The sequence below is a fragment of the Bos grunniens genome, chromosome 19 (genome assembly GCF_055505025.1).
Source record: "Bos grunniens cultivar Pamir isolate PY7600 chromosome 19, Bosgru_T2T1.0, whole genome shotgun sequence".
Classification (NCBI taxonomy): Eukaryota; Metazoa; Chordata; class Mammalia; order Artiodactyla; family Bovidae; genus Bos; species Bos grunniens.
In genome coordinates, this window is record NC_141183.1 from 15,129,192 (window position 1) to 15,156,502 (window position 27,311).

The window sequence follows — 27,311 nt, forward strand, 5'->3', positions numbered from 1 at the left end:
AAGAGGTAATAAACAGAAAGTCACAGTCAGATATCATAGCTGGGACAGGAAGCACATGACTTCTGAGAGGGGAATTCAGTCAAAAACCAGGCAACACTCGTTGAACCAGCAGCAGCCCAGGGAACAAGAGCTGCTGGAAGCTGGACCCCGGCCACCCTCTTTCCCCATCACGGCAGCACCCATTTGCTGGTACAGGTAAGGTGATGCTCCCTGCTTCCCTCTTGGCAGAGTGGAAAGGGCTTGGGATAGATTGTCAATCAACACTTGAGTTCTTGTTCTTGCCCTTCCCCAGGCTTCACCCACCCATTCCAGGCCCCCCCATGAGCACAGGGGCTGATATGCAGCAGAATTTCCTTCAACTGGTCAGTCGTTGCATGAGGAGCTCAGCCAGCCATCTCTCTGAGTCCAACAGCCTATTGCTTTGTGGTTATTTCCTGGTTTTGTCCTTTCTCTTCCTCCCCTGCTCTGTCAACCACACAACTGGCTTAGAAACCTGGGACTGTCTTCCTGCCATGGCCCACGTGGGTCCAGGTCATCTGGACTGAGCTCAGAGCTGATGCTTAGGGGACAAGTATAGTCCCCAGCCTCTTGGGGTCACATCCAAGGTTCCTGATGAATCCCATTCAATGAAGTCCTACCTGGTTAGAAGGGACTTTCCTATCCTGCGGTTCATAGTCTCAAGGAGCCTCTTCTTTCTAGATATGTGGGAATTTCTCTTTTCTCTTTGTATTCTTTTGTGAAATTTACTATGTGACACATAATGAACACATCTATGTAACATGCATATGCATTGCACGGTAAGATAAGATAATGATCAGCCCTGAACCCAACACTCAACCCAAAGACGAACTACCACTAAACTTTCCATCTACCTACTGTGCTATCACCTCCCACCCAGACATAAATAACCAGCCTCCCAAAGTCTGTTTCAATTGTTCTCTTGATTCTTTTAATTTAGTGCTTTATCACATCCATTTATTTTCATTTTATGAAATAGTTATATAACATATTCTATGTGCCAGCTACTGTTTCGAATACTTTTAAATATTGTCATATAATTAGTTTAATCCACACACCATTCCCATAAGGAACGTGCTATGGTTAATCCCATTTTACAGAAGAGAAAACTGAGGCACACAGAGATAAAGTGACTTGCTCAGGGTCACGCAGAAACCAGGTCTTCTGGTTCTTAGTACAAAAATTTCTCTAGGGCATATATCTAAGGGTGGAATTGTTGGTTATAGGATATAACGCTATTCAGCATTAGAAGATAATGCCTGATTATTTCTCAGAGAACCAAAATACACTCTCACCAGCAATAAACGAATTCCTTGACCCACAGCCTGTCCAACAATTGGTCTTGTCGACTTTTTTAACTTCTGGTAGGCTGCAGTCCATGGGGTCACTAGGAGTTGAACACGGCTCAGCGACTTCACTTTCACTTTTCACTTTTATGCACTGGAGAAGGAAATGGCAACCCACTCCAGTGTTCTTGCCTGGAGAATCCCAGGGACAGGGGAGCCTGGTGAGCTGCCGTCTATGGGGTCGCACTGAGTCGGACTCGACTGAAGCGACTTAGCAGCAGCAGCAGCAGCAATCTAGTAGATATAAAGTGGTTCCTCATTGTGGTTTTAATTTCCCTGGCTCTTATTGAATTAAAGCATCTTTTCATTAGTTGAGACATTTTGTTTTCTTTGAAATGTTCATCATGTCTTTAATATATTCAAAATGATCAGTTATTTATTCCAGCATTAGTGATCTTGAGGTTTTGCTTTAGGAATCTTTCCTTGCCCCAAGGACATAAAAATACTGTCCTATATTTTCTCATGGGCTTCCCCAGCGGCTCAGCAGTAAAGAATCTTCCTGCAATGGCAAGAGCCGCTGCAGGAGCCGAGGGTTTGACCCCTGGATCAGAAAAGTCTCCTGAAGTAGGAAATGGCAACCCACTCCAGTATTCTTGCCTGGGAAATCCCATGGACAGAGGAGCCTGGTGGTCTACAGTCCACGGGGTCACAGAGTTGGACACTGTTTAGCAACTAAACATATTTTCTTATAAAAGTTTTTCAAGTGTTCTTTTACACATGAGTCTTTAAATTAGATAGAATTGATCTCTTCATTCCACGTGAGGTAGGGATATGTTTCCCATCTTTTTCCTCCGCATAGTTAGCCACTTGATCCAGCTTCATTCACCTATATCCCTTCTCCCCCGCAGTGATCTCCAGGGCTGGTTTCGTCAGATGTGTGAGTTTCATGCGTCTATTTCTAGGTACTTTATGCTGTTCCACTGGTTAATCCGTCGACATCTATACTAATATCATATTTTATAGTAAGTCTTAAAACTAGCAGCAAATTCCCTCATTTTATTTTTCTTTAGGAGTGTCTTGGTCCTTTTGTTCTTTCCATAATAAGTTTCAGAATCATCTTTTTGTACCATGATGCCCTTATTAGGATCCATTGGAATGTCATTAAATCTATGGGAAGAGGATTGTCCTCATTATAGTATTGAACCTCTTAGTCATGAACATGGGCTGGTTCTACATTTATTTAAACTGTACTTAATGTTTTTCAATAGTGTTTTATAACTTTCTTACTATAGGTCTTATGTACATTTTGCTATCTTTTTGTTTCTGTGTATATATATATATATATAATTTCTATCTTTTTGCTACTATACATAGGGTGCTTTTTAAATTACTTTTTTCCCCTGGAAACTCCATGCAGCATGCAGAACTTCCCTGACCAAGGATCAAACCTGTGGCCCCTGCAGTAAAAGTGCAGAGTCTTAACCACTGGACGATCAGGAAAGTCCTAAATTACAGTTTTGTATATTACTGTTATACACAAAAGCAATTTCTTTTTGGATATTGGTTTTTGGATATTTCTTCTGGGATATTGGATATTGGATTTTCTTGTGAAAATCTCTTATTCTGAATCATTCATCCGATTGATCATTCATTCGGATTTTCTACCTAGGCAACCACATAATATGAAAATACTGATGGTTTTACTCTTTTCCCACGCCTAGGCCTTTAATTTCTTTTTCTTGTCATACTATATTGTCTAGGACCTGTGGGAAAATGTTACATAGAAGCAGAGATAGTTGTCATCCTTTTCTGGTTCTGGATTTTAAAGGAAATGTCCTAAAATTTCCTCATCAAAGAAAATAATACATATGTAAAATAAATAATAGTACATATGAAAACTTTCTCTGATTTTCCTTTATCACATTAAGGACATTTCCATCTAGCCTGCTGAGAGCTTTTGTCATGAAAGAATGTTGAATGTCATCATTTTTTTTTCCCTAGATCTATTAAGATGATCATATGGTTTTTTCTTCTTAAAACTATAATGTAAGTTTTTAGTATGGGCTCCTTCAAAAGCAGAGCTTGCAACAAGGACTACAGTTCAGGTAGATTATTTAATTATTGAAGCCAGGAAGCAGGAAATAAGGAACAGGAAGACTGGGGCAGGGAAGGAGAGAAAGCCAATAGAAGATGCATAACTGATGCTGCAGGTGTAAGCAAAGGGAGTTCAAGTCTGTCGGGACCTCTGATAGGTCTACAGGATGCTGGCCTGATTGCCTATCCAAAGGAACGAAGCTGGAGCTGTATTTGCCACTTCTTGGCCTCTTGTTGGTTGAGGATTTCATGTTTAGGGAACTTGACACTCCTAGGCTTCTGGGAAACACTAGCCGGTAGCTAAGTGACTCTTAAAGCATTGGAGAAGCCTGAGAAAAAAAAGCAAAAAGAAGCATGGTATAAACCTGAGGTGGGACCCTGGAGCATAAGATCAGTCTAAGCTTGCAGGAAATTATCCACTGCAAATGCAGCTGATTTTAGAGAAGAGCATAAGCAACGTGACATAGAGCACCAAAGTTTACTATTACCCACAATAATAAATGACATTCATAGCTTTCTCTTCTATTGTTCGACCAACTTTTCATAGCTAAGCCTAACTTGGATATGATGTCTAATATTTTTAATACATTGCTAGGTTTGTATTTTTCTTATTTTTCATTTATATTCATGAGTGAATATAAAATATAAATATAAAAATATGTATAATATAAATATAATATATAAAGTATAATATAAATTAAAATATAATGTAAAATATAAAATTATAATTTTATAATTTAATTTTAATTTTTCTGTTTCATCCTAATTTGTCTCATTTTGGTATTTAGGTTAAACTGGCCTCATAGAAAGAGAGCATGTTCCTGCTATTTCCATTCTCAGAAAGAGCTTTTGTAAAATTAGAATTATCCCTACTTAAACCTCTGTAACACTGTCTAGATTTGATGTTTTCTTTGTGGGAAGATTTCAAATTATGAATGTACTTTTTTTAATAGTTGTGGAACTATCCAGGCTTTTTATTTCTTCTTCAATCAAGTTAGGTAAGTTCTACTTTTTCTAAGATTTGGTCTACTCGGTTTCATATTTCTTGGCATAAATGATTTATAGTCTTTTAATTTTTAACTTTATTGAAGTGTAATTGATTTACAACATTGTATTAATTAAATGTTCGATTATGGTAAAATACACATAACATAAATTTCACCACTTAACCATTTTTGAACATATATTTGGTTGTCTTATATTCACATTGTTTCACAGTGGATCTTGAAACATTTTTAGCTTGTGAAACTGAAACTCTATACCCATTAAATAAATTTTTAGATTGGCCTATAATGTACAATATTATGTAAGCTTCAGATGTTCTACACAGTGGTTTGGTATTTGCATACATTTTGAAATTATCGCCACAGTAAGTCTAGTATCCACCTCTCTCCATACAGAGTTATCAAAATATTATTTGACCATATTCCTTATGCTGTATTACATACCTGTGGTTTATTTTATAACTGGTGCTTTGTACCTCTTAATCCCATTCATCTATTTTGGAGCCCCTTAGCCTCCAGCAACCACCCATTCGTTCTCTGTATTTAGGAGCCTGGTTTTGGTTTTGTTTGTTTTGTTTTCCAGATTCCACATATACGTGAGGTCATATTTGGTAATTCTCTTTGTCTGATCCATTGTTATTCATTAGTATAACGCCCTCTAGGTCCATCTGAGTTGTTGAAAATGGCAAGATTTCATTCTTTATGGCTGAATAATATTCCGTTGTGTAGATATACAACCACATCTTTATCTATGCATCCATTGATGAACACTTAATTTGCTTCCACATGTTGGCTATCGGAAATGAGGCCACAGTGAACATTTGTGGGCACATATGTCTTCGAATTAGTGCTTTTGTTTTCTTCAGACGAATACCCAGAAGTAAAATTGCTGGATCATACGGCAGTTCTATTTTTAATTTTTTGAGGCACCTCCATACTTTTTTCCACAGCAGTTGTACCAATTTACGATCCCACCAACAGTACAAAAGTGTCCCCTTTTCTCCACACCCTTGCCAATGCTTTTCATTTGTTCTGTCTTTGATGATAACCGTTCTGACAGTGGTGGGTGATATCTCAATGTGGTTTTGATTTGCCATTTCCCTGATGATTAATGATGTTGATCATCTTTTCACATTTGCTTCATTATTCATAATAGAGAGATGTTGTATTAAAATTTCTTGCTATGATGATGGTTTTAGCTCTTTGTTGTTCCTTCAAACTAAGCGCTTACAAGTTTAGAACTCTTATAATTTCCAGATGAACTGATCCTTTAATCTAGGTACCCCTCTGTCCCTAATAAATATGTTTGTCTTAAAATTCCCTTTTGCTTGATACGAACAGACCTTTCCTGGTTTTATTTTGGTTAGCTTTGCTGGTGTATCTTTTACCATTCGACTTTCAACCATTCCACACTCTTATTCATTAGATGTGCCTCATAAAAAATGTAGATCCAAGTTTGGTGTTTAAATATTTTAAAAATGTAAGCTGAGATGAGAATTTAGGAATGATTGAGCAAATTACTCCCTATAAACCCAGCTAAAAACTGAGTTTAAAAGCCTGCATTTTCTTTCTTTTTGGCCATGCAATGCGCATATGGAATGTTAATTCCTAGGGGATCAAAGACTAGGGCTCCAAGGTTCACCCTCAGAAGCGAAGAGTCTTAACAACTGGACACCAGGGAAACCCTAAAAGGAAAATCCTAAAAGCCTGCATTTCAACAACATCCACAGTTGGCAAGAATCCTGACCCAGAAGGCTGCCCTCCAAGGCGGTGTGTTTGAGCTATTTTTCTGTTGTTGTTCTGTCTCTAAGTCATGACGACTCTTTTCAAACCCATGGACTGTAATATACCAGTCTCCTCTGTCCTCCACTATCTCCATTTAAAAAAAAAACAAAAAACAGTTTTAGGTTTACAGCAAAACTTAGAGGAAGTAGAGACTTGCCACATACCTCCTGTCCCCACACATGCACAGCCTCTCCTGTTACCAACATCCCCCAGCAGAGTGGTCCATTTCTCATAACTGATGAACCTGCATTGACACGTCATTATCACCCAAAGACCATTGTTGACATCACGGTTCAGTCTTGGTGTGTACATTCTGTGGGTTTGGGCACGTGTGTGCTGACACATATGCACCATTGTAGTAGCAAACAGAGCGGCTTCTCCGTCCTAAAGTCCTCTCTGCTCTTTCAGTCCATGTCTCCCTCCCTTTAATCCCTGGCAACCTCCAATTCTCCAACCAACCACTCCTCATTCCGAAATTCTCACCTCAGTTCCATCACCTAATATCTTTGTGATTTATTAATTCACCTGAGCCCTGAACTTCCTCAGATGCACAATCAAAATTGGCAGATTTGGTGTGATAATGAGACAACGTATTAAAACCTAAACCTAGTCCCTAACAAAGAGTAGGCATCAGGAAATGCTAGTTTTCTTTTCCTTCCTCCTTATCTTGGTAACATGAAATCACATTTAGCTAAGAAAAGAGACAGGAAAGTGCCTGGGGACCCTGTGCGTCACCAGAAATCTAAGGGGGAGGGGGCCAGAGGAAGGAGGAGAATGTCCAGCTTTCGCCTCCCAAACCCTCTTTCCAACTGGGAAACTCCCTCCTAGGTTGACCCCAATAATGAGTCCTGTGGGATTCGGGGCTCCCCAGATTTGGGGCTTGTAGCGTTGACTGTCCTGTGTCCACACACATCACACACACATGAGCCCCGGGTGCCCGCCCCACCCCTGATGGCAGTGTGCCCGCCCCACCCCTGATGGCAGCGTGCCAGGAGGACCAGGCTATGTCCCACCTATCAGCTGACTCCTGGCTTCCTCTGCCCAGTTTCTTATAGGCCTGTGGCCCTGGGAGCTGGCCTTCCATGTGGCTTCCCCAAGACCACTCAGATAATGAGAGGAAATACGGTACAGCTTACAGAAGGCTGGGGGTTCCGGACTGCCGATACAGGTCACCCCTTCCTGACCAGTGCCCTTCACGTCTCTCCAGGCAGTCCTCAGCTGTTCCCTGCAAACCTGTGGACGCCACCCGAGATGTCCCCTTTTGGTGGCTGGGGAACGCTCGCAGCCTTTCTTGCCCCGCTCTGCTGCCGAGGTGAGCCTGGGGGTCCAGACTGGGTGTGTGCCAGCCAGCGGGTATGTCACCTGTACCCCTGGTATCGTGCGGAGAAGGGGGTCCTGGTCCTGAAGTCGCTAGGGCTTTGAGCACAGCGGCCACCCGCCACGGGTGTGGGCTGCTGTGTGAGCCTGGCTTCCCCATGACCCCATGACCCCATGACCCCAGGGCAGTAGGTTGGGGTCCTGGCCTTCACACACTGGGTTGAACGGGCCCCATAACTTCAGGATGTGTGGATGTGGCAGGTCATGGAGACTGATGAGGAAATGAAGGGAGGCTGAGGCTCGAGGGAAGGTGAGGGCACATCCCAGCTGGTCTTCAGAGGTGGCCCCGTGGACAGCAGAGGTCAGTGGAGGGCACTGTCTTCTGCTGACCACCAAAGTGCAAATGAAGCCCCTTCTGGGGAGTCCAGGGGACGGTGAAGGAGAATGCCTCCATATACTCAGTGCTCTGTTTTGGAAAACCTGCCAGGTGTTTTCATGGCAACCATGCAGGAAAGGGCTTACTAACCCATTTGACAGATGGACAAACTGAGGCTCAGAAAGAGAAAGCACTTTGCCCAAGGCCACAGAGCTGGCAAACTCGGGATTCAAATGCAGCTCTCTCTCTCTCTCCCTGCAGAGCCTCTCTCTTGCCCCAGCTGAGGGCTAGGTGGGGCGTGCGGGTGTGGCGGGAAAACAGGGCACAGTACAGGCCCAGCTGGCCGAGATCAGTTCAGATTCCTCACCTTCTTCCTCGCTGGGCTCTGACCCCCCTGGTCTCCTCTCTGCCCAGGGTCTCAGTGCTGGTGGTTTTCTGCCCTCAGCAGACACCTGCCAGCCAAGTCCCCCCATCTCCTTCATCCTTAGCTCAAATGTCACCGTTTCCATGGAACCTGTGCTGAGCACAGTATTAACATGGCAGCTGCACCCCATTCCCTATTTCCTTTCCCAGGTACTTCACACCAACTGAAAACAGGTTAGTTTCCTTGTTTGTTACTCTGTGTCCCTTGCGGCAGTGTGAGCTCCACTAGGGGAAGCCTTGGTCTTCTTCCGTCTCTGATGGCTCCCCAGAGCCTAGAATGGTGCCTGCCACACAGCCGGTGTTCTACAAGGATTTGCAGGAGAGAGTGAAGGAGTACAGGAGGAGCTGAACTCATGGACACAGGGCCTGAGAGGACACGATCCACTTCCATTTCAGGGAGGCCTTCAGAGAGGAAGGGTCATTTGGGCTGGGGGCCAAGTTTGAATACAATCTTCTTGGGGATAGAAGATGTGCCTGATGAAGACTCACCAGGAGGTGAGAAGCTAGAAGAAGAGCAGTCAGGGGCAGGGAGACAGCTAGAGGGCAGCCCCCTTGGTCTAGATCACAGGCAATAATGTCTGCACAAGGAGAGAGGAGCAGAAGGGACCCCTTGATCAGAGTGCCCACCATGGGCAGCTCCTCCAGGCAGGGCAGCAGGGCTGTCTGCTGAGCAGAGTTTTCTGGTTTCCAGGTTCTGGTGAGGAGCAGTTCGAGGTACCCATGGAGCCAAAGCACCTGTTGGTGGGGTCTGGAGAGTTTCAGGTGATTAATTTTACTGCCAGTTGTACAGACCCCAAGAAACTTGTTCTGGAGACAGCCCTACACAAGACTTTCCTGGAGGGCCAGGCTCAGTGGAAGTTGTTCAAGGTCATCAGCATCTCCGAGAACATGGAGCTCATGTGCAGTTTCATTTGCGGCGGCAAGGAGGAGATGAAAGTTTTCAACATCACCGTGTTCTGTGAGTGTCGCCCACGGGGCCCTGCTCCCCGAGGCCGGAGCCTGTGTCTGCAAACCCACAACGAGCTGCTCTGTCACTGCTCCTGGGCACTCTCCTATGGCCTGCACCTCCCTGGGCTCCTAGATCCAGGCCACAGTCTCAGAATCTTCTCAAACCCTCCCCTGGCCTCCTTGAACCCTGCCAGCAACCAGGATTTTGAGATTTGCTCAGAGGCAGACAATCCAAGCAAGGTTTAGACAAATCTAAAAGTCATTTCCACAGTTTCCTCTCACTGGGGAGCACCCCCATCACCAGAATACCCTGCATCCCATGACAAGCAGCAGGGACCCCATCAGGAGGGCTGGCACAACCATTTCACCTCCTGGAGAGAAGGTTGTGGTCTTATCTTCCCCTGAGGGCCCTTTCCAAATGTGTAACCATCACACACACACACACACCTGCCCATGGGCCACAGAGACCGTGGAGAGACGGGGTTTCTCTCAGAAGCTCGGCACTTAGGGTATCTCTCAGAACTCTCATCAGTGGACAAATGAGGAGAAAGATGTCCTAAATCTACCACATTATCCTGGGGTAATGGAGGCTAGGTATTCTAGTTCAAAAATGAACCCAGGGAGATGTCCTGGTGGTCCTGTGGCGAAGACTACGTACTCCCAATACACGGTACACGGGGTTGATCCCTGGTCAGAGAACTAGATCCCACATACCACAGCTAAGACCTGGAACAACAAAAGAAATAAATCTTGGGTTTAAAAAAAAAAAAACACAGGAACTCAGGGAACCATGGAGTTTAATAGTAAGGGATAGCGATAGTTTTAAACCTGATCCTGAAAACCAAGGCAGCTCTGACTCTTGCCTCCGCCCCTGAAGACCCTCACAATTCATGGCCCCATTCCAGTGAGTACTCCCTTCTAAGTCTCTCTCAACAAAACCATCCAACTGTTTCATTTTTGAAATTTCTATTGAATTTATGGAGAGGAAAGAGACACAGCCAAAACTTTTATCTTTCTAGTTGACTGAACTGATTCGGAACCTTTTCTTTGGAGACACCAGGGCACCTCCTTTCTTGTCCGTTGCAGAAGTCATCAGGTCCCTGAAACTACCACCCAGGACATCGTTCACCCTGAACTGCTTCCTCCGTCCAGCCCCAGCCCACTTCCTGAGAACACCGTGGTCACGGGGGATGGTCTGGGCTGGGTGGGGCCTGCCCGAGCTGCACCCCCATCCTGAGCAGACCTCCCTTCCGCCTTCCTGCAGACCCTCCAAAGCAAGTGCTGCTGACGCTGTCGCACACCTCAGTGGCCGTAGGGACACTGTTCACCATCGAGTGCAGGGTCCCCGCCGTGGCACCCCTCCAAGGCCTCACTGTCACCCTGCTCCGTGGTACTGAGATCTTGTACAATCACACCTTTGTGGGGACACCACCCTTCCCCCAAGATGCCGTGGTCACCCACCACACCACAGCTCACAGGGAAGACGGCCACCATAACTTCTCGTGCGAGGCCCAGATGGACCTGCGCTCTCGTGGCGGTGGCCTTGTCCACAGAGTCTCAGATCCCCAGAGGCTTGAAGTCAAAGGTGAGGGGGAGCCCACAGATCAGGAGGGGGGACATTCGCTTTCAGCCCTTCAGGAGAAGAAAACGCCTTCGCCCCACTCTCTGCCAGCTCAGGGGAGGCACTCGGGGAAACAGCACTTGATCCCTGGGGTTACCCGGAGCTCCTGGCGAGTTCCTAGCTTGGACCCTGACTAGTTGCTTGGTCATGAGTGAGCTGGGTGACCTTAACCAAGTCAAGCTCATCTCTCTGGCCTTGACCCCTCTCTGCAATGATAAATTTGACCTGACTGACTCCTAAGGTCCCCTCGAGTTCTGCTTCTGTGACCCTAGATGTCAAGATCCTCTTTGTCTTCAGAGAGTTTGGCCGAAGCTCCCTCATCTCTGCCCAGGGAGGGGCTTGGCCTGGACCACGCCACAGCGCAGACCATGAGGTCTGGCAGCGCATGGCAAGGGGACCATCTGAGTCCATCTGCCCTCACGGCCTCACAGAGGCCGGCTGGTGGCTCGGACCCCGTCCTTCTTCCCTCCAGTGATAACACCATTTGCCACTCATCCCTGCAATACAGAGTGACAGCAGGCTGCCCAAGGGTGGGTGGGTGGGTGACGGGTAGACAGCTGCCCCTCTGGAGCCTGGCACCTGGGACCGGAGGACTTCTGTGACCTCTTCCCCTTCTGTCCCCAGAGCCCGTGCCCAGCAACCAGATGGTGATCATGGCGATCGTGATAGTGCTGCTGCTCTTGTTCTGGTTCAAATAACGGCGGAGAAGTAACTCCTGAGTGCAAGCCGCTTAGACGAGGCTGAGACGGAGCCACCGGGCACAGCCTATGTGAGCAGCTTGGCCACTGTCATGCGGCCACTGGAACTCACTGTGGCTCCTTAGGATGCAGTCCAGGCCTGGCTGAGGGACCATGTGAAGCAGCCTGAATACAATTACCTGGACTTAAGCCCGTGCCTTCGTGTCGCCTCCTGGGAATGGCCAGGAGGGGGAGCCACCAGGCCTGGCTGAACTGTCTCTAAAAGTCTCCTCAGCCTCCCTCCACCCTCTCTTTCAGAGGCCTTCCTGAGCCCCAGCAAACCCAGGCCCTGGTGTGCCCCCAGGACGACCCGCCCAGGCACCAGGCACCCAGCCTCATGGGACCCTGAGTGACTCCCTGAGGGAGGGTGGGAGACCCGCCCTGGCCCAGGGGGGGCAGAGAGACACTCTGTTCCCACGTGGCCCTCCAGGACACGGCTCTGACTTCTCTCTCCTGCCAACAGAGCCAGCATCCAGGGGTGCGTGTGGGGGCCCCAGTGGCTTGGCTCCGGGATCCTCCCGCCAGGCCTCCCCCGCCACTCTGGGCCTTCTGAGAGCCATGGAAACGAAAGCCGTCCTCGCCTCTTACCTCCAGTTCTGTTATTGGGCCAAATGGAGACCCCGCAGCCCTGGTCATCCAGAGAGAGGGGAAGGGGAGGAGGTCGAGGGAGGGCTCCATCTCCTAGGCCTCTGCCAGCTGGGGCAGCGATCAATGGGACAGAGTTGGCCTTTTATGTGGCTTTTGGGGTCTGGACGGTGTAAGGTATAGTTTGGGCCGAGGCAGAAAGAGGAACGACAATCTCAACAGAAATAGGTTACCTTTATTCAGGCAAGGAGGGGCGACAGCCGGCCTAACAACCAGGCTGATGCGGAGAGGGATCAGGGAGTCTCCATATTTGTGGGGAGGCTTGTGGTAGCGATAAGGGAAAGGTCACTCAGGCAGGATGTTTTGGTTATTTTTTATTTGAGCTGGCATTTGTGGCTGGGCAGGGGGTGATAAGTCTTCCGGGCAGATGTAGGGGGTGAAAGGTTTCTGGACAAGGGGTGATTAAGTCTTCTGGGCAGGAGTAGGGGGTGGAAGGTTTCTGGACAAGGGGTGATAAGTCCCAGAAAGATGCAACTGGCCTGGAGCATCAGGGTGGGACCTAAAGTTCTGTTTTGTTTTCTCCGAAGTTAGATGATTCAGCAAGGGCCTTTGAAACTGCTGTTTTCTTTTCTAGGCCCAAAAGACTCCTTCAGACTGGGCTGTAAGGGGCTCAAACCTGGATCAGAGATCAGGTTGGTTCAAGGTCTCCATGTGGTGGAGACAGGACTCATTCACCCCGGGGAGAGGGCCTGGTTGTGGATGGGGAGGGGGTAAGAAGGGTTGCCAGGTGTAGAAAGGGATTGGCAGGCACGAGAGAGACACAGGGGCTCCAGGGCTGTGCTCAGTCACTTCAGTCTTGTCTGACTCTTTGCAACCCCGTGAACTGTGGCCCGCCAGGCTTATCTGTCCATGGGATTCCCCAGGCAAGAATACTGGAATGGGTTGCCATTCCCTCCTCTGGGGGATATTCCTACCAGTGATCGAACCACAGCCTCCTGCATCTCCTGCATTGGCAGGTGGACTCTACCACTCCGCCACCGGGAAAGCCCTGTCTTGCTCCCAGACGCATACTCATTTGTGTCTTTCCTAAGCCAGGACTTTCAGTGGTAGGCGCTGAGGGGCAGGCCTGTGAGAGCAAAACCTCTGCTTGTGGGTGAGCCCAGCTGGCTGCCTAGCACCAGCTCTGAAACTCTGCCTCTTGGTACAAAGCTACTCTGCCAGGGGAGGGTTTTCTTAATTGTTAGGTCAAGTGGCAGATGTGAAAAGATCTCAGAACACAATCCTTCTTAGTTGTAAGTAGAAGTGTTTGGTGGTTGGGCATGTCATATACAGGGAAGACCCTGCTCCCTGATGTTGACAAGCCTCCTGCAGGGGTTCAGTGGGCGGCTCATCCTGGATCTGTCTCATTCGTTCAAGGCTCCCAGGAGCACAGAAACCACACATTGGAAAAAAAGAGTGCAGAAGGAATTTCCTGCTGGTCCAGTGATGAGTAGCAGTTTCGCTGCTGTGACCCGAGCTTACTTCCTGGTTGAGGAACTAAGATCCCCACCAGGGAGGCTTCAGCTTGTGTGGCCTCCACTGTCTTGGTCCCTTGAATGCATGCGTGCATGCTCAGTCACGTCTGACTATTTGGGACTCCATGCACTATACCCCGCCAGACTCCTCTGTCCTTGGGATTTCCCAGGCAAGAACACTGGAGTGGGGTGTCTTTTCATTCTCCAGGGGATCTTCCTGACTCAGGAATCAGCTCCCACATTAGCAGGTGGATCCTTAAACAATGAGCCACCTGGGAAGCCCCGGTATATATTTACCGGGGCTTAAAACAAGAGGTAATAAACAGAAAGTGATGTTAGTGTGAGGTCCGAGCTGGGACAGGAAGCAAGTGACTTCTGAAAGGGAAAATCAGTCAAAAACCAGGCAACGCTTGTTGAACCAGGAGCAGCCCAGGAAACAGCGGCTGCTGGAAGCTGGACCTCAGCCACCCTGTTTACCCATCACAGCATCACCCGTTTGCTGATACAGGTAAGGTGATGCTCCCTGCTTCTCTCTTGGCAGAGTGGAAAGGGCTTGGGATAGATTGTCAATCAACACTTGAGTTCTTGTTCTTTCTCTCTCTCTCTCCCCTTAAGCCCAGGGGCTGTAATTGCTACAAAATTTCCTCCGGCTGGTTGGTTGTTGCATGAGGACCTCAGTCAGCCATCTCTCTGAGTCCAACAGCCTATTGCTTTGTGGTTATTTTCTCTTTTTGTCCTTTCTCTTCCTCTCCTGCTCTGTCAACCACACAACCCTCTTAGAAGCCTGGGGCTGCCTTCCCGCCATGGCCCACGTGGGTCCAGGTCATCTGGACTGAGCTCAGAGCTGATGCTTAGGGGACAAGTATAGTCCCCAGCCTCTTGGGGTCACACCCAAGGTTCCTGATGAATCCCATTCAATGAAGTCCTACCTGGTTAGAAGGGACTTTCCTATCCTGTGGCTCATAGTCTCAAGGAGCCTCTTCTTTCTAGATATGTGGGAATTTCTCTTTTCCCTTTGTATTCTTTTTGTGAAATTTACTATGTGACACATAATGAACACATCTATGTAACATGCATGTGTATTGCACAGTAAGATAATGTAACAATCAGCCCTGAACCCAACACTCAACCCAAGGACGAACTACCACTAAACTTTCCATCTACCTACTGTGCTACTCACCTCCCACCCAGACATAAATAACCACCCTCCCAAAGTCTGTTTTTATTGTTCTCTTGATTCTTTCTTTAATTTAGTGCTTTATCACATATGCAGTTTAGTGCTTTATCACTTATGCATTTATTTTCATTTGATGTAATAGTTCTACAACATATACTGTGTGCCAGCTACTGTTTTGAATACTTGTTAATATTGTCATTTAATTAGTTTAATCCACACACCATTCCCATAAGGAATGTGCTATGGTTAATCCCATTTTACAGAAGAGAAAACTGAGGCACACAGAGATTAAAGCGACATGCTCGGGGTCATACAGATAGTAAGCAGGGGACAGGTCTTCTGGTTCTTAGGCAAGAGTTTCTCTAGGGCATATATCTAAGGGCGGAATTGTGGGTTATAGGGAATGGCACTATTCAGCATTAGAAGATAATGCCTCATTATTTCTCAGAGAACCAAAATACACTCTCACCAGCAATATATGAGTTCCTATTGACCCACAGCCTTTTCAACAATTAGTCTTGACTTTCTTAACTTCTGCCAATCTAGTAGATATAAAGTGGTTCCTCATTGTGGTTTTAATTTCCCTTGCTCTTACTGAGTAAAAGCATCATTAGTTGAGACATTTTGTTTTCTTTGAAATGTTCATTATGTCTTTAATATACTCAAAATTCTCAGTTGTTTGTTCTAGCAGTGGTGATGTTGAGGTCTCGCTTAGGAAATCCTTCCTTTCCCCAAGGACGTAAACGTACTCTCCTGTATTTTCTTATGGATTTCCCTGGTGGCTCAGCAGGTAAAGAATCTGCCTGCAAGCCAGGAGCCACTGCAGGAGGGGAGGCCTGGGTCAGGAAGATCTCCTAAAGTAGGAAATGGCAACCCACTCCAGTATTCTTGCCTGGGAGATCCCATGGACAGTGGAGCCTGGCAGTCTACAGTTCCCTGGGTCACAGAGTTGGACACGACTGAGTGACTAAGTATATATTTTCTTATAAAAGTTTTTAAAGTGTTCTCTTTAAGTTAGATAGAATTGATTTCTCCATTCCAGGTGAGGAATGAAGGGATACATCCCTCCCAATGAAGGGATCAATGTAGGGATACGTTTCCCATCCTTTTTCTCCGAATAGTTGACCAGTTGATCAAGCATCATTCATTTTTATCTCCTTCTCCACCCGGTGATCTCCAGGGCCATTTTTGTCAGGTGTGTGAGTTTCATGCAAGACTATTTCTGGGCACTTTACTGTTCCACTGGTTAATTTGCCTTCATCTACACTAAAATTATATGTTACAGTAAGTCTTAATATTTAGTAGAGCAAATCCCCTCATTTTATTCTTCTTTAGGGGTGTCTTGGTCCTTTTGTTCTTTCCATAATAAGGTTTAGAATCATCTTTTGTTTTCCATGAAATCCCTTATTTGGATCCATTGAAATTGCATTAAATCTGTAGGAAGAAAATTGTCCTCATTATAATATTGAATCCCTTAGTCACGAACATGGGTGGGTTCTACATCTATTTAAATTGTGTTCAATGTCTTTCAATTGTGTTTTAGAACTTTCTGACTTTAAGTCTTATATTCTGCCATCTTTTTGTTTCTGTATATGTATTACTTCTATCTTTTTGCTACTATACATAGTGTGCTTTTTAAACTACTTTTTTTTCCTGGATACTCCATGCAGCATGCAGATCAAACCTGTGGCCCCTGCAGAATAAGTGCAGAGTCTTAACCACTGGACCACCAGGGAAGTCCTAAATTACATTTTTGTACGTTACTGTTCTATACAAAAACAATTTCTTTTTGGATATTGATCTTACAGCTAGCTGTCTTGCTAAAATCTCTGATTATTTTGAATCATTTGTCTGATCATTCATTTGAATGTTCTATCTAGGCATCCATATCATATGAAAACACTGATGATTTTGCTCTTTTCCCATCCCTAAGCCTTTAATTTCTTTTTCTTGTCTTACTATATTGTCAAGGACGTCTGGTAAAATGTTAACATAGAAGCAAAGATAGTGGGCATCCTTGTTTGGGTCCAGATTTTAAAGGAAATGCCCCTAAGATTTACTCATTAAAAAAATAATACAGATGTTAAAAAAATAATAGTACATATGCAAACTTTTTCTGAGTTTCCTTTATCATGTTAAGGATATTTCCTTCTAGTCTGCTAAGAGGTTTTATCATGAAAGAATATTGAATGTCATCATTTTTTTTTCTAGATCTGTTAAGATGATCATATTTTTTTCTTCTTAAATCTGTAACATAAGATTTTAGTTTGGACTCCTTCAGAGTAGAGCCTGCAACAAGGACTTCAGTTCAGGTAGATTACTGAATTATTGAGGCCAGGAAGTAGGGAGTGAAGGAGTAAGACTGAACCAGGGGAGAGAAAGCCAATAGAAGATGCATAACTGATGTTGTAGGTGTAAGCAAAGGGAGTTCAAGCCTTTCAGAATCTCTGATAGGTCTACAGAATGCTGGCTAGAACTGCCTCCCCAAAAGAAAGAGGCTGGACCATGTTTCTCCTAGCTCTTGGCCTCTCCTTGGTTGAGGGTTTCATGTTAGGGAATCTGACACTCCTAGGCTTCTAAGAAACACTAACAGGTATCTAAGTGACTCCTAAAGCATTGAAGAAGACCCTGAGGCAAAAAAGCAAAAAGGAAACATGGTATAAACTTGAGGTGGGGTCATGGAACATAAGGTGAGTCTCAGGTTGCAGGAAATTTTCTGCTGTAAATACAGAGGATTTCAGAGCAGGGCAGAAGTATCGTGACATAAAGCACCAAAGTTTACTATTCCCTACAATAATAAATGACATTTGCAGCTTTCTCTTCTATCGTGCGACCAACTTTTCGTAGCTAAGCCTAACTTGGATATGATGTCTAATATTTTTAACACATGGCTAGATTTGGTCTGTTTGTATTTTTATTTTGCATTTGTATTCACGAGTGACACTGGCTTCTAATTTTTCTATTTCATCCTATTCTTGTCTCATTTTGGTATTAAGGTTCTTCTGGCCTCTTAGAAAGAGTGTGTTCCTGCTATTTTCATTCTCAGAGATAGTTTTTGTAAGATTAGAATTATCCCTACTTAAACTTCTGTAACGCTATCTAGACTTGATATTTTCTTTGTGGGAAGATTTCAAATTATGGATGTAATTTCTATAATAGTTGTAGAACTATTCAAACTTTTTATTTCTTCTTCAATCAAGTTAGGTACTTTTTGCGTGTCCACAAAGATTGGACACGACTGAACTGAACTGACTTTTTCTAAGACTTGGTCTACTTGGTTTCATATTTCTTGGCATAAATGATTTATAAGTTTTTAATTTTTAAGCTTATTGAAGATTTACTGCTGCTGCTGTTGCTGATGCTAAGTCGCTTCAGTAGTGTCTGACTCTGTGCGACCCCATAGAGGGCAGCCCACCAGGCTCCCCCGTCCCAGATTTACAATGTTGTGTAAATTAATTTTCAATTATGGTAAAATACACCCAACACAAAATGCACCACTTAACTGTTTTTAAATGTTCATTTGGTTGGGTTACATTCACAATGTTTCACGATGGATCTCAAAACTTTTTTATCTCACAAAACTGAAAGTCTATACCCATTAAACAAACAACTCACCATTTCCCCCTGCCCCCAGGCCCTGGCAACCACTGTTCTGCTTTCTGTTTCTATGAATCTATAGTCTTCTTCTTTTGTGAATTGCAAGATACATTACTGTAAATTTTTAGACTGGCTTGTAATATACAGTATTATGTAACCTTCTGGTGTTCTACACAGTGGTTTGGTATTTGCCTACATTATGCAGTTATCACAATAAGTCTAGTATCCACCTGCTTCCATACAAAGTTATTCCGGTGTTACTGACCATATTCCTCATGCTGTGTTACATCCCTGTGGCTTACTCTGTAATTGGTGCTTTGCCCCTCTTAATCCCATTCATCTGTTTTGGACCCTCCTCGGCCCCTTCGCCTCCAGCAGCCATCCATTTGTTCTCTATATGTAGGATCCTGGCTTTGGTTTTGTCTGTTTTGTTTTTCAGATTCTGCATATGTGTGAGATCACATGGTGTTTGTCTTTCTCTGTCTGAGTCAGTGCACTTGGCATAATACCCTCTAGGTCTGTCCATGTTGTCGAAAATGGCAAGATTTCATCCTTTATGGCTGAATAATATTCCGTTGTGTATTATATCAAACCCATCTTTACTCATGCATCTATGGATGAACATTCAGGAGGCTTTCACATGTTGCTACTGGAAATGATGCCACAGTGGACAGTGGTGCACATGTATGTCGTCGAATTAGTGCTTTTGTTTTCTTCAGGAGGATACCCAGAAGTGAAATGGCTGGATCATAGGGCAGTTCTATTTCTAATTTTTGAGGCACCTCTACACATTTCTCCACAGCATTTGCACCAATTTACAATCCCACCAGGAGGACATAAGGGCTCCACACCCTTGCCAATGTTTTTATTTGTTGTCTTTGATAATAACCATTCTGACAGTGGTGGGGTGATGTCTCATTGTGGCTTTGATGTGCCTTTCCCTCCTGATGAATGATGCTGAGCATCTTTTCACATTTGCTTCATTATTCATAATAGAGAGATGTATTAAAATTTCTTGTTATGATGATGGTTTTATCTCTTTGTTGTTCCTTCAAGCTAAGTGCTTACAAGTTTACAACAATTATAATTTCTGTATGAATTGACCGTTTAATCTAGGTACTGATTGTACCCCTAATAAATATTTTTTGTCTTAAAATTCCTTCTTCTTTGATATGAATAGACCTTTCCCGGCTTTTCTTTTGGTTAGCTTTTGCCTGATATATCTTTTTTCATTCTTTGACTGTCAACCATTCCACACTCTTACTCATTAGATGTGTCTCATAAACAATGTAGAACTGGGTTTTGTGTTTAAATATTCCTAAAGGGTAATCCAAGGAACGTCCCTGGTGGTCCAGTGGCTAAGACTTCCAGCTCCAACGCATGGGGTCTGGGTTCCATCCCTGGTCAGGGAACTGGATCCCGCATGCCAGAAGTAAGACTTGGTGCAGCCAAGTAAATACATGTATATTTTTAAAATGTAATCTGACATGAGAATTTAGAAAGCACTGAGACCATGACTTCCTCTAAAGCTGCTAAAAACTGAGTTTAAAAACCTGCAGTTTCTTTAGTTTTGGCCATGCCACATGCATATGGAATGCACATATGGAATGTTAGTTCCCCAGACCAGGGATCAAACACTTGGAAGCAGAGTCTTAACGACTGGACCCCCAGGGAAGTCATAAAAGCCTGCATTTCAACAACCATCCATGGCTGACAAGCATCCTGACCCAGAAGGCTGCCTTCCAGGGTGGTGTGTTTGAGCTATTTTTCTGTCGTTGTTCCGTCTCCAAGTTGTGTCAACTCTTTCAACCCCATGGACTGTAGCACAGCAGCTCCTCTGTCCTCCACTCTCTCCATTTTTTTTAGTAGACTTCTTTTTAGAAGAGCAGTTTTAGGCTTAGAGCAAAACTTAGGGGAAGTAGAGACTTGCCACTTACCTCCTGTCCCCACACATGCACAGCCTCTCCTGTTACCAACATCCCCCACCAGAGTGGTCCATTTCTCATGACTGATGAGCCTGCATTGACACGTCATTATCACCCAAAGATCATAGTTGACATTACAGTTCAGTCTTGGTGTGTACATTCTGTGGGTTTGGGCACGTGTGGGCTGACACATAGGCACCATTGTAGTAGCAAACAGAGCGGCTACTCCGTCCTAAAGTCCTCTCTGCTCTTTCAGTCCATGTCTCACTCCCTTTAATCTTGGCAACCACCAATTCTCCAACCAACCACTCCTCATTCCGAAATTCTCACCGCAGTTCCATCACCTAATATCATTGTGATTTAGGCAAGTTATTAATTCACCTGAGCCCTGAACTTCCTCAAATGCACAATCAACATTGCTAGATTTGGTGTGATAATGAGACAATGTATAAAAACATAACTTAGTCCCCAACAGAGAATAGGTATCAGTTAAATGCTAGTTTCCTTTTCCTTCCCACTTGAATTGGTAACGTGAAGTCACGTTTAGCTAAGAAAAGAGACAAGAAAGTGCCTGGGGACCGTGTGCATCACCAGAAATATAAAAGGGGAGGGGCAGAGGACAGGGGAGAATGTCCAGCTACGGCCTCCCAAACCCTCTTTCGAACTTGGAACGTCGGTCCCTTGTTGACACCAAAAAAGTGTCCTGTGGGATTTGGGGCTCCCCAGATTTGGGGCCCCGTGTGCACACACATCACACACACATGAGCCCCGGGTGCCCGCCCCACTCCTGAGGGCAGAGTGCCAGGAGGACTAGGAATGTCCTGCTTATCAGCTGACTCCTGGCTTCCTCTGCCCAGCTTCTTGCAGCCTTGTGGCCCTGGGAGATGGCCTTCCATGTGGCCTCCCCAGGATCACTCAGATAATGAGAGGAAATATGGTCATCAGCTTACAGAGGCTGGGGGTTCAGGACTGCAGCTGTAAGTCCTCCCCGGCCGCCTGCCTGACCGGAGCCCTTCATCTCTCTGCAGGCAGTCCTCAGCTGTTCCCTGTGAGCCTGCAGAGGCCACCCGAGATGTCCCCTTTTGGTGGCTGGGGAACGCTCACAGCCTTTCTCGCCCTGCTCTGCTGCCAAGGTGAGCCTGGGGGTCCAGACTGGGTGTGTTCCCGCCAGAGGTTAGGTGTGGAGAAGGGGGTCCTGGTCCCGAAGTCTCTGAGGCTTTAGCACAGCGGCTGCCCACCATGGGTGTGGGATGCTATGCAAGCCTGGTTTCCCCATGACCCCATGACCCCGAGGCAGCAGATGGGGGACCTGGCCTTCACACTTGGGGCTGAACAGGCTCCATAACTTCAGGGTGTGTGGATGTGGCAGGTCGTGGAGACTGATGGGAGACCAAGGAGGCTGGGGCTCAAGGGAAAGTGAGGGCACATCCCAGCGGGTCTTCAGAGGTGGCCCAGTGAACAGCAGAGGTCAGTGGAGGGCATCGTCTTCTGCTGACCATCAACGTGCAAACGAAGCCCCTTCTGGGTGGTCCAGGGGACAGGGAAGGAGAATGCCTCCAGGTGTGAGCACTCTATTTTGGAAAACCTGTCAGGTGCCTTCATGACGACCATGCAGGAAAGGGATTACTAGCCCATTTGACAGATGGAGAAACTGAGGCTCAGAAAAGGAAAGCACTTTGCCCAAGGCCACAGAGCTGGCAAACTCGGGATTCAAAGGCAGCTCTCTCTCTCTCCCTAGAGAACCTTTCTCTTTCCCCAGCTGAGGGCTAGGTGGGGGCGTGAGGGTGTGGCGGGAACACAGGACAGAGCACAGGCCCAGCTGGCCGAGATCAGTTATGATTCTTGGCCTTCTTCCTCGCTGGGCTCCAGCCATCCTGGTGTCTTCTCCACCAGGGTCTTGGCGCTGCTAGTTTTCTGCCCTCTGCAGACACTGGCAACCAAGCTCCCCCCATTTCCTTCCTCCTTTCCTCAAACGTCTCTGTTTCCATGAAACCTGTCCTGAGCACAGTATTTAACGTAGCAGCCCCACCCCACTCCCTATTTCCCCTCTTGGGTGCTACCCACCAACTGGCAGGCTGGCTAGTTCGCTTGTTGGTTACTCTGTGTCCTTCACGGCAGTGCGAGCTCCACAAGGGCAAGCTTTGAATTTCTTCGGTCTCTGATGGCTCCCTAGAGCCTAGAACGGTGCCTGCCACACAGCTGGTATTATACAAGGATTTGCAGAAGAGAGGAAAGGAGTGAGGGGGAAGCTGAACTCATGGACATGGGGCCTGAGAGGACATGATCCACCTCCAGTTCAGGGAGGCTTTAGCAGAAAGGGGTCAATTGGGCTGGGGGGCGAGTTCGAATATACTCTGCATGGGGATAGAAGATGTGCATGAGGAAGACTCACCTGGAGGGGACAAGCTGGAAGAGCAGTCAGGGGCAGGGAGACAGCTAGGGCACCTCCCCCTTGGCCTAGACCAGAGGCAGTAATGTGTGATCAAGAGGGAGGAGCAGAAGGGACCCGTTGATGAGACTGCTAATCGTGGGCAGCCCCACCGGGCAGGGCAGCGGGGGTGTCCGCTGAGCAGTGTTTTCTGTCCTTCCAGGGTCTGGTGAGAAGGCGTTCGAGGGGCCAGAGCACCTGATGGTGGGGTCTGGAGAGTTTCAGGTGATTAATTGCACTGCCAGTTGCACGGACCCCAAGAGCCTTGTTCTAGAGACACACCTAAACAAGACACTCCTGGAGAGCCAGGCTCAGTGGAAGCTGTTCAAGGTCTACAACATCTCCAAGGATGAGCACCTCGTGTGCAGTTTCATCTGTGCCGGCAAGCAGGAGACGAAAGTTTTCAACATCACCGTGTTCTGTGAGTGTCGCCCACGGGGCCCTGCTCCCCGAGGCCGGAGCCTGTGTCTGCAAACCCACAACGAGCTGCTCTATCACTGCTCCTGGGCACTCTCCATGGCCCGCACCTCCCTGGGCTCCTGGGTCCAGGCCACAGGCTCAGAATCTGCTCACACCCTCCCCTGGCCTCCTAGATCCCTGCCAGCAATCAGGATTTTGAGTTTGCTCAGAAGTGAACAATCCAAGTAAGTTTTAAACAAATCTAAAAATCCATTTCCAGAGTCTCCTCCCAGTAGGGGAGCACCCCCAATCACCAGAGTACCCCACATCCCATGACAAGAAACAGGGACCCCATCAGGAGGGCTGGCACACTCTCCAGTAACCTATTCACCTTCTGGAGAGAAGGTCATGGTCTATTCTTCCCCTGAGGGCTCTTTCCAAATGTGTGACCATCACACACACACACCTGGCCACCGGCCACAGAGACCATGGAGAGACCAGGGTTTTCCCGGAAGCTCGGACCCAGGGTATCACTCAGAACTGTCATCAGTGGACAAATGAGTAGAAAGATGTCCTAAATCTACCACATTATCCTGGGGCAATGGAGGCTAGGTATTCTAGTTCAAAAATGAACCCAGGGAGGTGTCCTAGTGGTCCAGTGGCTAAGACTATGCATTCCCAATTCAGCAGACTTGGTTTTGATCCCTGGTTGGAGAAGGCAATGGCACTCCACTCCAGTACTCTTGCTTGGAAAATCCCATGGATGGAGGAGCCTGGTAGGCTCCAGTCTATGGGGTCGCTAAGAGTCGGGCGGGCGACTTCACTTTGACTTTTCACTTTCGTGCATTGGAGAAGGAAATGGCAACCCACTCCAGTATTCTTGCCTGGAGAATCCCAGGGACGGCGGAGCCTGGTGGGCTGCTGTCTATGGGGTCACACAGAGTCAGTCACAGCTGAATTGACTTAGCAGCAGTAGCAGCTGCAGGGAACTAGATCCCACATACCACAACTAAGACCTGGAACAACAAAAGAAAGAAATCTTTTTTTTTCTTTTTTTTAAAGGGAACTCAGGGTACCATGGAGTTTAATAGCTAAGGGATAGAGATATTTTTAAACCTGATCCTGAAAACCAAGGCAGCTCTGACTCTTGCCCCTGCCCCTGAAGACCCTCACAATTCATGGCCCCATTCCAGTGAGTACTCCCTTCTAAGTCTCTCTCAACAAAACCATCCAACTGTTTCATTTTTGAAATTTCTATTGAATTTATGGAGAGGAAAGAGACACAGCCAAAACTTTTATCTCTCTAGTTGACTGAACTGATTCGGAACCTTTTCTTTTAGACACCAGGGCACCTCCTTTCTTGTCCATTGCAGAAGTCATCAGGTTCCTGAAACTACCACCCAGGACATCGTTCACCCTGAACTGCTTCCTCCGTCCAGCCCCAGCCCACTTCCTGAGAACACCGTGGTCACGGGGCATGGTCTGGGCTGGGTGGGGCCTGCCCGAGCTGCACCCCCATCCTGAGCAGACCTCCCTTCCGCCTTCCTGCAGACCCTCCAAAGCAAGTGCTGCTGACGCTGTCGCACACCTCAGTGGCCGTAGGGACACTGTTCACCATCGAGTGCATGGTCCCCGCCGTGGCACCCCTCGAAGGCCTCACTGTCACCCTGCTCCGTGGTACTGAGATCTTGTACAATCAGACCTTTGTGGGGACAGCACGTTTCCCCCAAGATGCCGTGGTCACCCACCACACCACAGCTCACAGGGAAGACGGCCACCATAACTTCTCGTGCAAGGCCCAGATGGACCTGTGCTCTCGTGGCGGTGGCCTTGTCCACAGATTCTCAGATCCCCAGAGGCTTGAAGTCAAAGGTGAGGGGAGCCCACAGATCAAGAGCGGGGACATTCGCTTTCAGCCCTTCAGGGGAAGAAAACGCCTTCACCCCACTCTCTGCCAGGTCAAGGGAAGCACTCGGGGAAACGGCATTTGATCCCTGGGTTTCCCTGGAGCTCCTGGCGAGTTCCTAGCTTGGATCCTGACTAGCTGCTTGGTCATGAGTGAGCTGGGTGATCTTAACCAAGTCAAGCTCGTCTCTCTGGCCTTGACCCCTCTCTGCAATGATAAATTTGACCTGACTGACCCCTAAGGTCCTCAGAGGCCTGCTTCTATGACCCTAGATGGCCAGGATCCTCTTTGTCTTCAGAGAGTTTGGCCGAAGCTCCCTCATCTCTGCCCAGGGAGGGGCTTGGCCTGGACCACACCACAGCGCAGACCATGAGGTCTGGCAGCGCATGTCAGGGGACCATCTGAGTCCATCTGCCCTCACGGTCTCACAGAGGCCGGCTGGTGGCCCAGACCCCGTCCTCCTTCCCTGCAGTGATAACACCATTTGCCACTCAATCCTGCAATGCAGAGTGACAGCAGGCTGCCCAGGGGTGGGTGGGTGGGTGATGGGTAGACAGCTGCTCCTCTGGAGCCTGGCACCTGGGACCGGAGGACTTCTGTGACCTCTACCCCTTCTCTCCCCAGAGCCCGAGCCCAACAACCAGATGGTGACCATCGTGATCGTGATAGTGCTGCTGCTCTTGTTCTGGTTCAAATAACGGCGGAGAAGTAACACCTGAGTGCAAGCCGCTTAGAAGAGGCTGAGACGGAGCCACCAGGCACAGCCCTTATCAGCGATGTGGCCACTGTCATGGCGGCCGCTGGAACTCAGTGTGGCTCCTTAGGCTGTGGTCCAGGCCTGGCTGAGGGATCATGTGAAGCAGCCTGAATACAAACACCTGGACTTAACCCCATGCCTTCGTGTCGCCTCCTAAAAATGGCCAGGAGGGGGAGCCATCAGGCCTGGCTGAACTTCTGTCTCCAAATGTCTCCTCAGGCCTCCCTCCGCCCTCTCCTTCAGAGGCCTTCCTGAGCCCCAGCAAACCCAGGCCCTGGTGTGCCCCCAGGACGACCCACCCGGGCACCAGGCACCCATCCTATGAGACCCTGAGTGACTCCCTCCTGAGGGAGTGTGGGTGACCCACTCTGGCCCAGAGGGGCAGAGAGACATTCTGTTCCCACATGGCCCTCCAGGACATGGCTCTGACTTCTCTCTTCAGCCAACAGAGCCAGCATCCAGGGATGAATGTGGGGGCCCCAATGGCTTGGCTCCGGGAACCTCCCGCCAGGCCTCCCCTGCCACTCTGGTCTTTCTGAGAGCCATGGAAATGTTAGGTAGGTAGAATAGGGAAAAGGAGTCCAAAATGGCGGTGGCTAAAAGACAAGGAAGGTCAAAGGAAGGTCTGAGGACCAGAGTGAAAACTTCAGGCAGAACAAACAGCACTTCTGGCTAAGCCCAATTTGCATAGGGCAGGCCCAGGTGGAAGAAAAAACATATAAAAGGAGGAGCCAAAGCGCTTTCTCACAGACTCTCTCTCCCACGTGCATGCGCTCTTTTTTCTCTCTCTCTCTCACTCTCTCTCCCTCCCTCCCTCCCTCCCTCCCTCCTTCCCTCCGTCCCTTTCTCTCTCTCTCTCTCTCTCTCTCTTGCTATCTTCTAAATAAAATAGAGCTGTAGCACTTATATGCCTAAGAGCTGTAGCACAATTTGTCCAAGACCCGAGAGCTGTGACACGCCGAGGGCTTTAATGTCCGTTGCTCCAAATCTCTGTTGTGATGAGACAAAGAACCGAGGAACATACACTCGCGTGACAGAAACAAACTGACACAAACAAACAGAAACTGAACTGAAGTGAACTGACTGACCCACAGCTGATCCAACAATTGGTCGTGTCGACTTCCTTAACTTCTGCCAATCTAGTAGATATAAAGTGGTTTTCGTTGTGGTTTTAATTTCCTTTGCTCTTACTGAGTAAAAGCATCTTTTCATTCGTTGAGACATTTTGTTTTCTTTGAAATGTTCATCATGTCTTTAATATACTCAAACTTATCAGTTGTTTATTCTAGCAGTGGTGATCTCGAGGTCTTGCTTAGGAAATCCTTCCTTGCCCCAACGACAAAAACATCAGTTCAGTTCAGTCGCTCAGTCCTGTCCGACTCTTTGCGACCCCATGAATCGCAGCATGCCAGGC

At 47.2% G+C, this 27,311-nt stretch overlaps 1 protein-coding gene across 25 annotated transcripts; it reads left to right on the forward strand.

The window, feature by feature from the left end:
- LOC147351356 (intercellular adhesion molecule 2-like) lies at positions 1-27,116 on the forward strand. 25 transcript variants are annotated; one of them, XR_015147427.1, is made up of 9 exons: positions 8-195; positions 4,352-4,396; positions 6,015-6,172; positions 7,395-7,499; positions 8,995-9,261; positions 10,516-10,836; positions 11,497-12,886; positions 13,611-14,216; positions 19,202-19,506. XR_015147427.1 is itself a non-coding variant. In XM_086356953.1 (7 exons), exons 4-7 carry the CDS (start codon positions 21,330-21,332, stop codon positions 25,836-25,838), a joined length of 864 nt encoding a protein of 287 aa, XP_086213079.1. In that variant the 5' UTR covers positions 11,562-11,641; positions 12,829-12,886; positions 14,131-14,216; positions 19,202-21,329; the 3' UTR covers positions 25,839-27,116. The 25 variants fall into 25 exon arrangements, 8 of the variants coding, with proteins under 8 accessions (XP_086213079.1, XP_086213078.1, XP_086213083.1 ...); XR_015147433.1 differs by having other exon boundaries at positions 1-195; positions 8,995-10,836; XR_015147429.1 differs by lacking the exon at positions 6,015-6,172 and having other exon boundaries at positions 7-195.
- Positions 27,117-27,311: the final 195 nt, after the last annotated feature.

What these genes read in the sequence shown, in the direction of transcription:
- LOC147351356 (XM_086356951.1), top strand. Translation starts at nt 12,786, where the DNA reads ATGATTCAGCAAGGGCCTTTGAAACTGCTGTTTTCTTTTCTAGGCCCA. An exon ending in TCACCCGTTTGCTGATACAG is followed by an intron (nt 14,217 to 21,435) that starts GTAAGGTGATGC and finishes ATCTCTCTGCAG; the next exon opens with GCAGTCCTCAGCTGTTCCCT. An exon ending in TTTCAACATCACCGTGTTCT is followed by an intron (nt 23,257 to 24,785) that starts GTGAGTGTCGCC and finishes GCCTTCCTGCAG; the next exon opens with ACCCTCCAAAGCAAGTGCTG.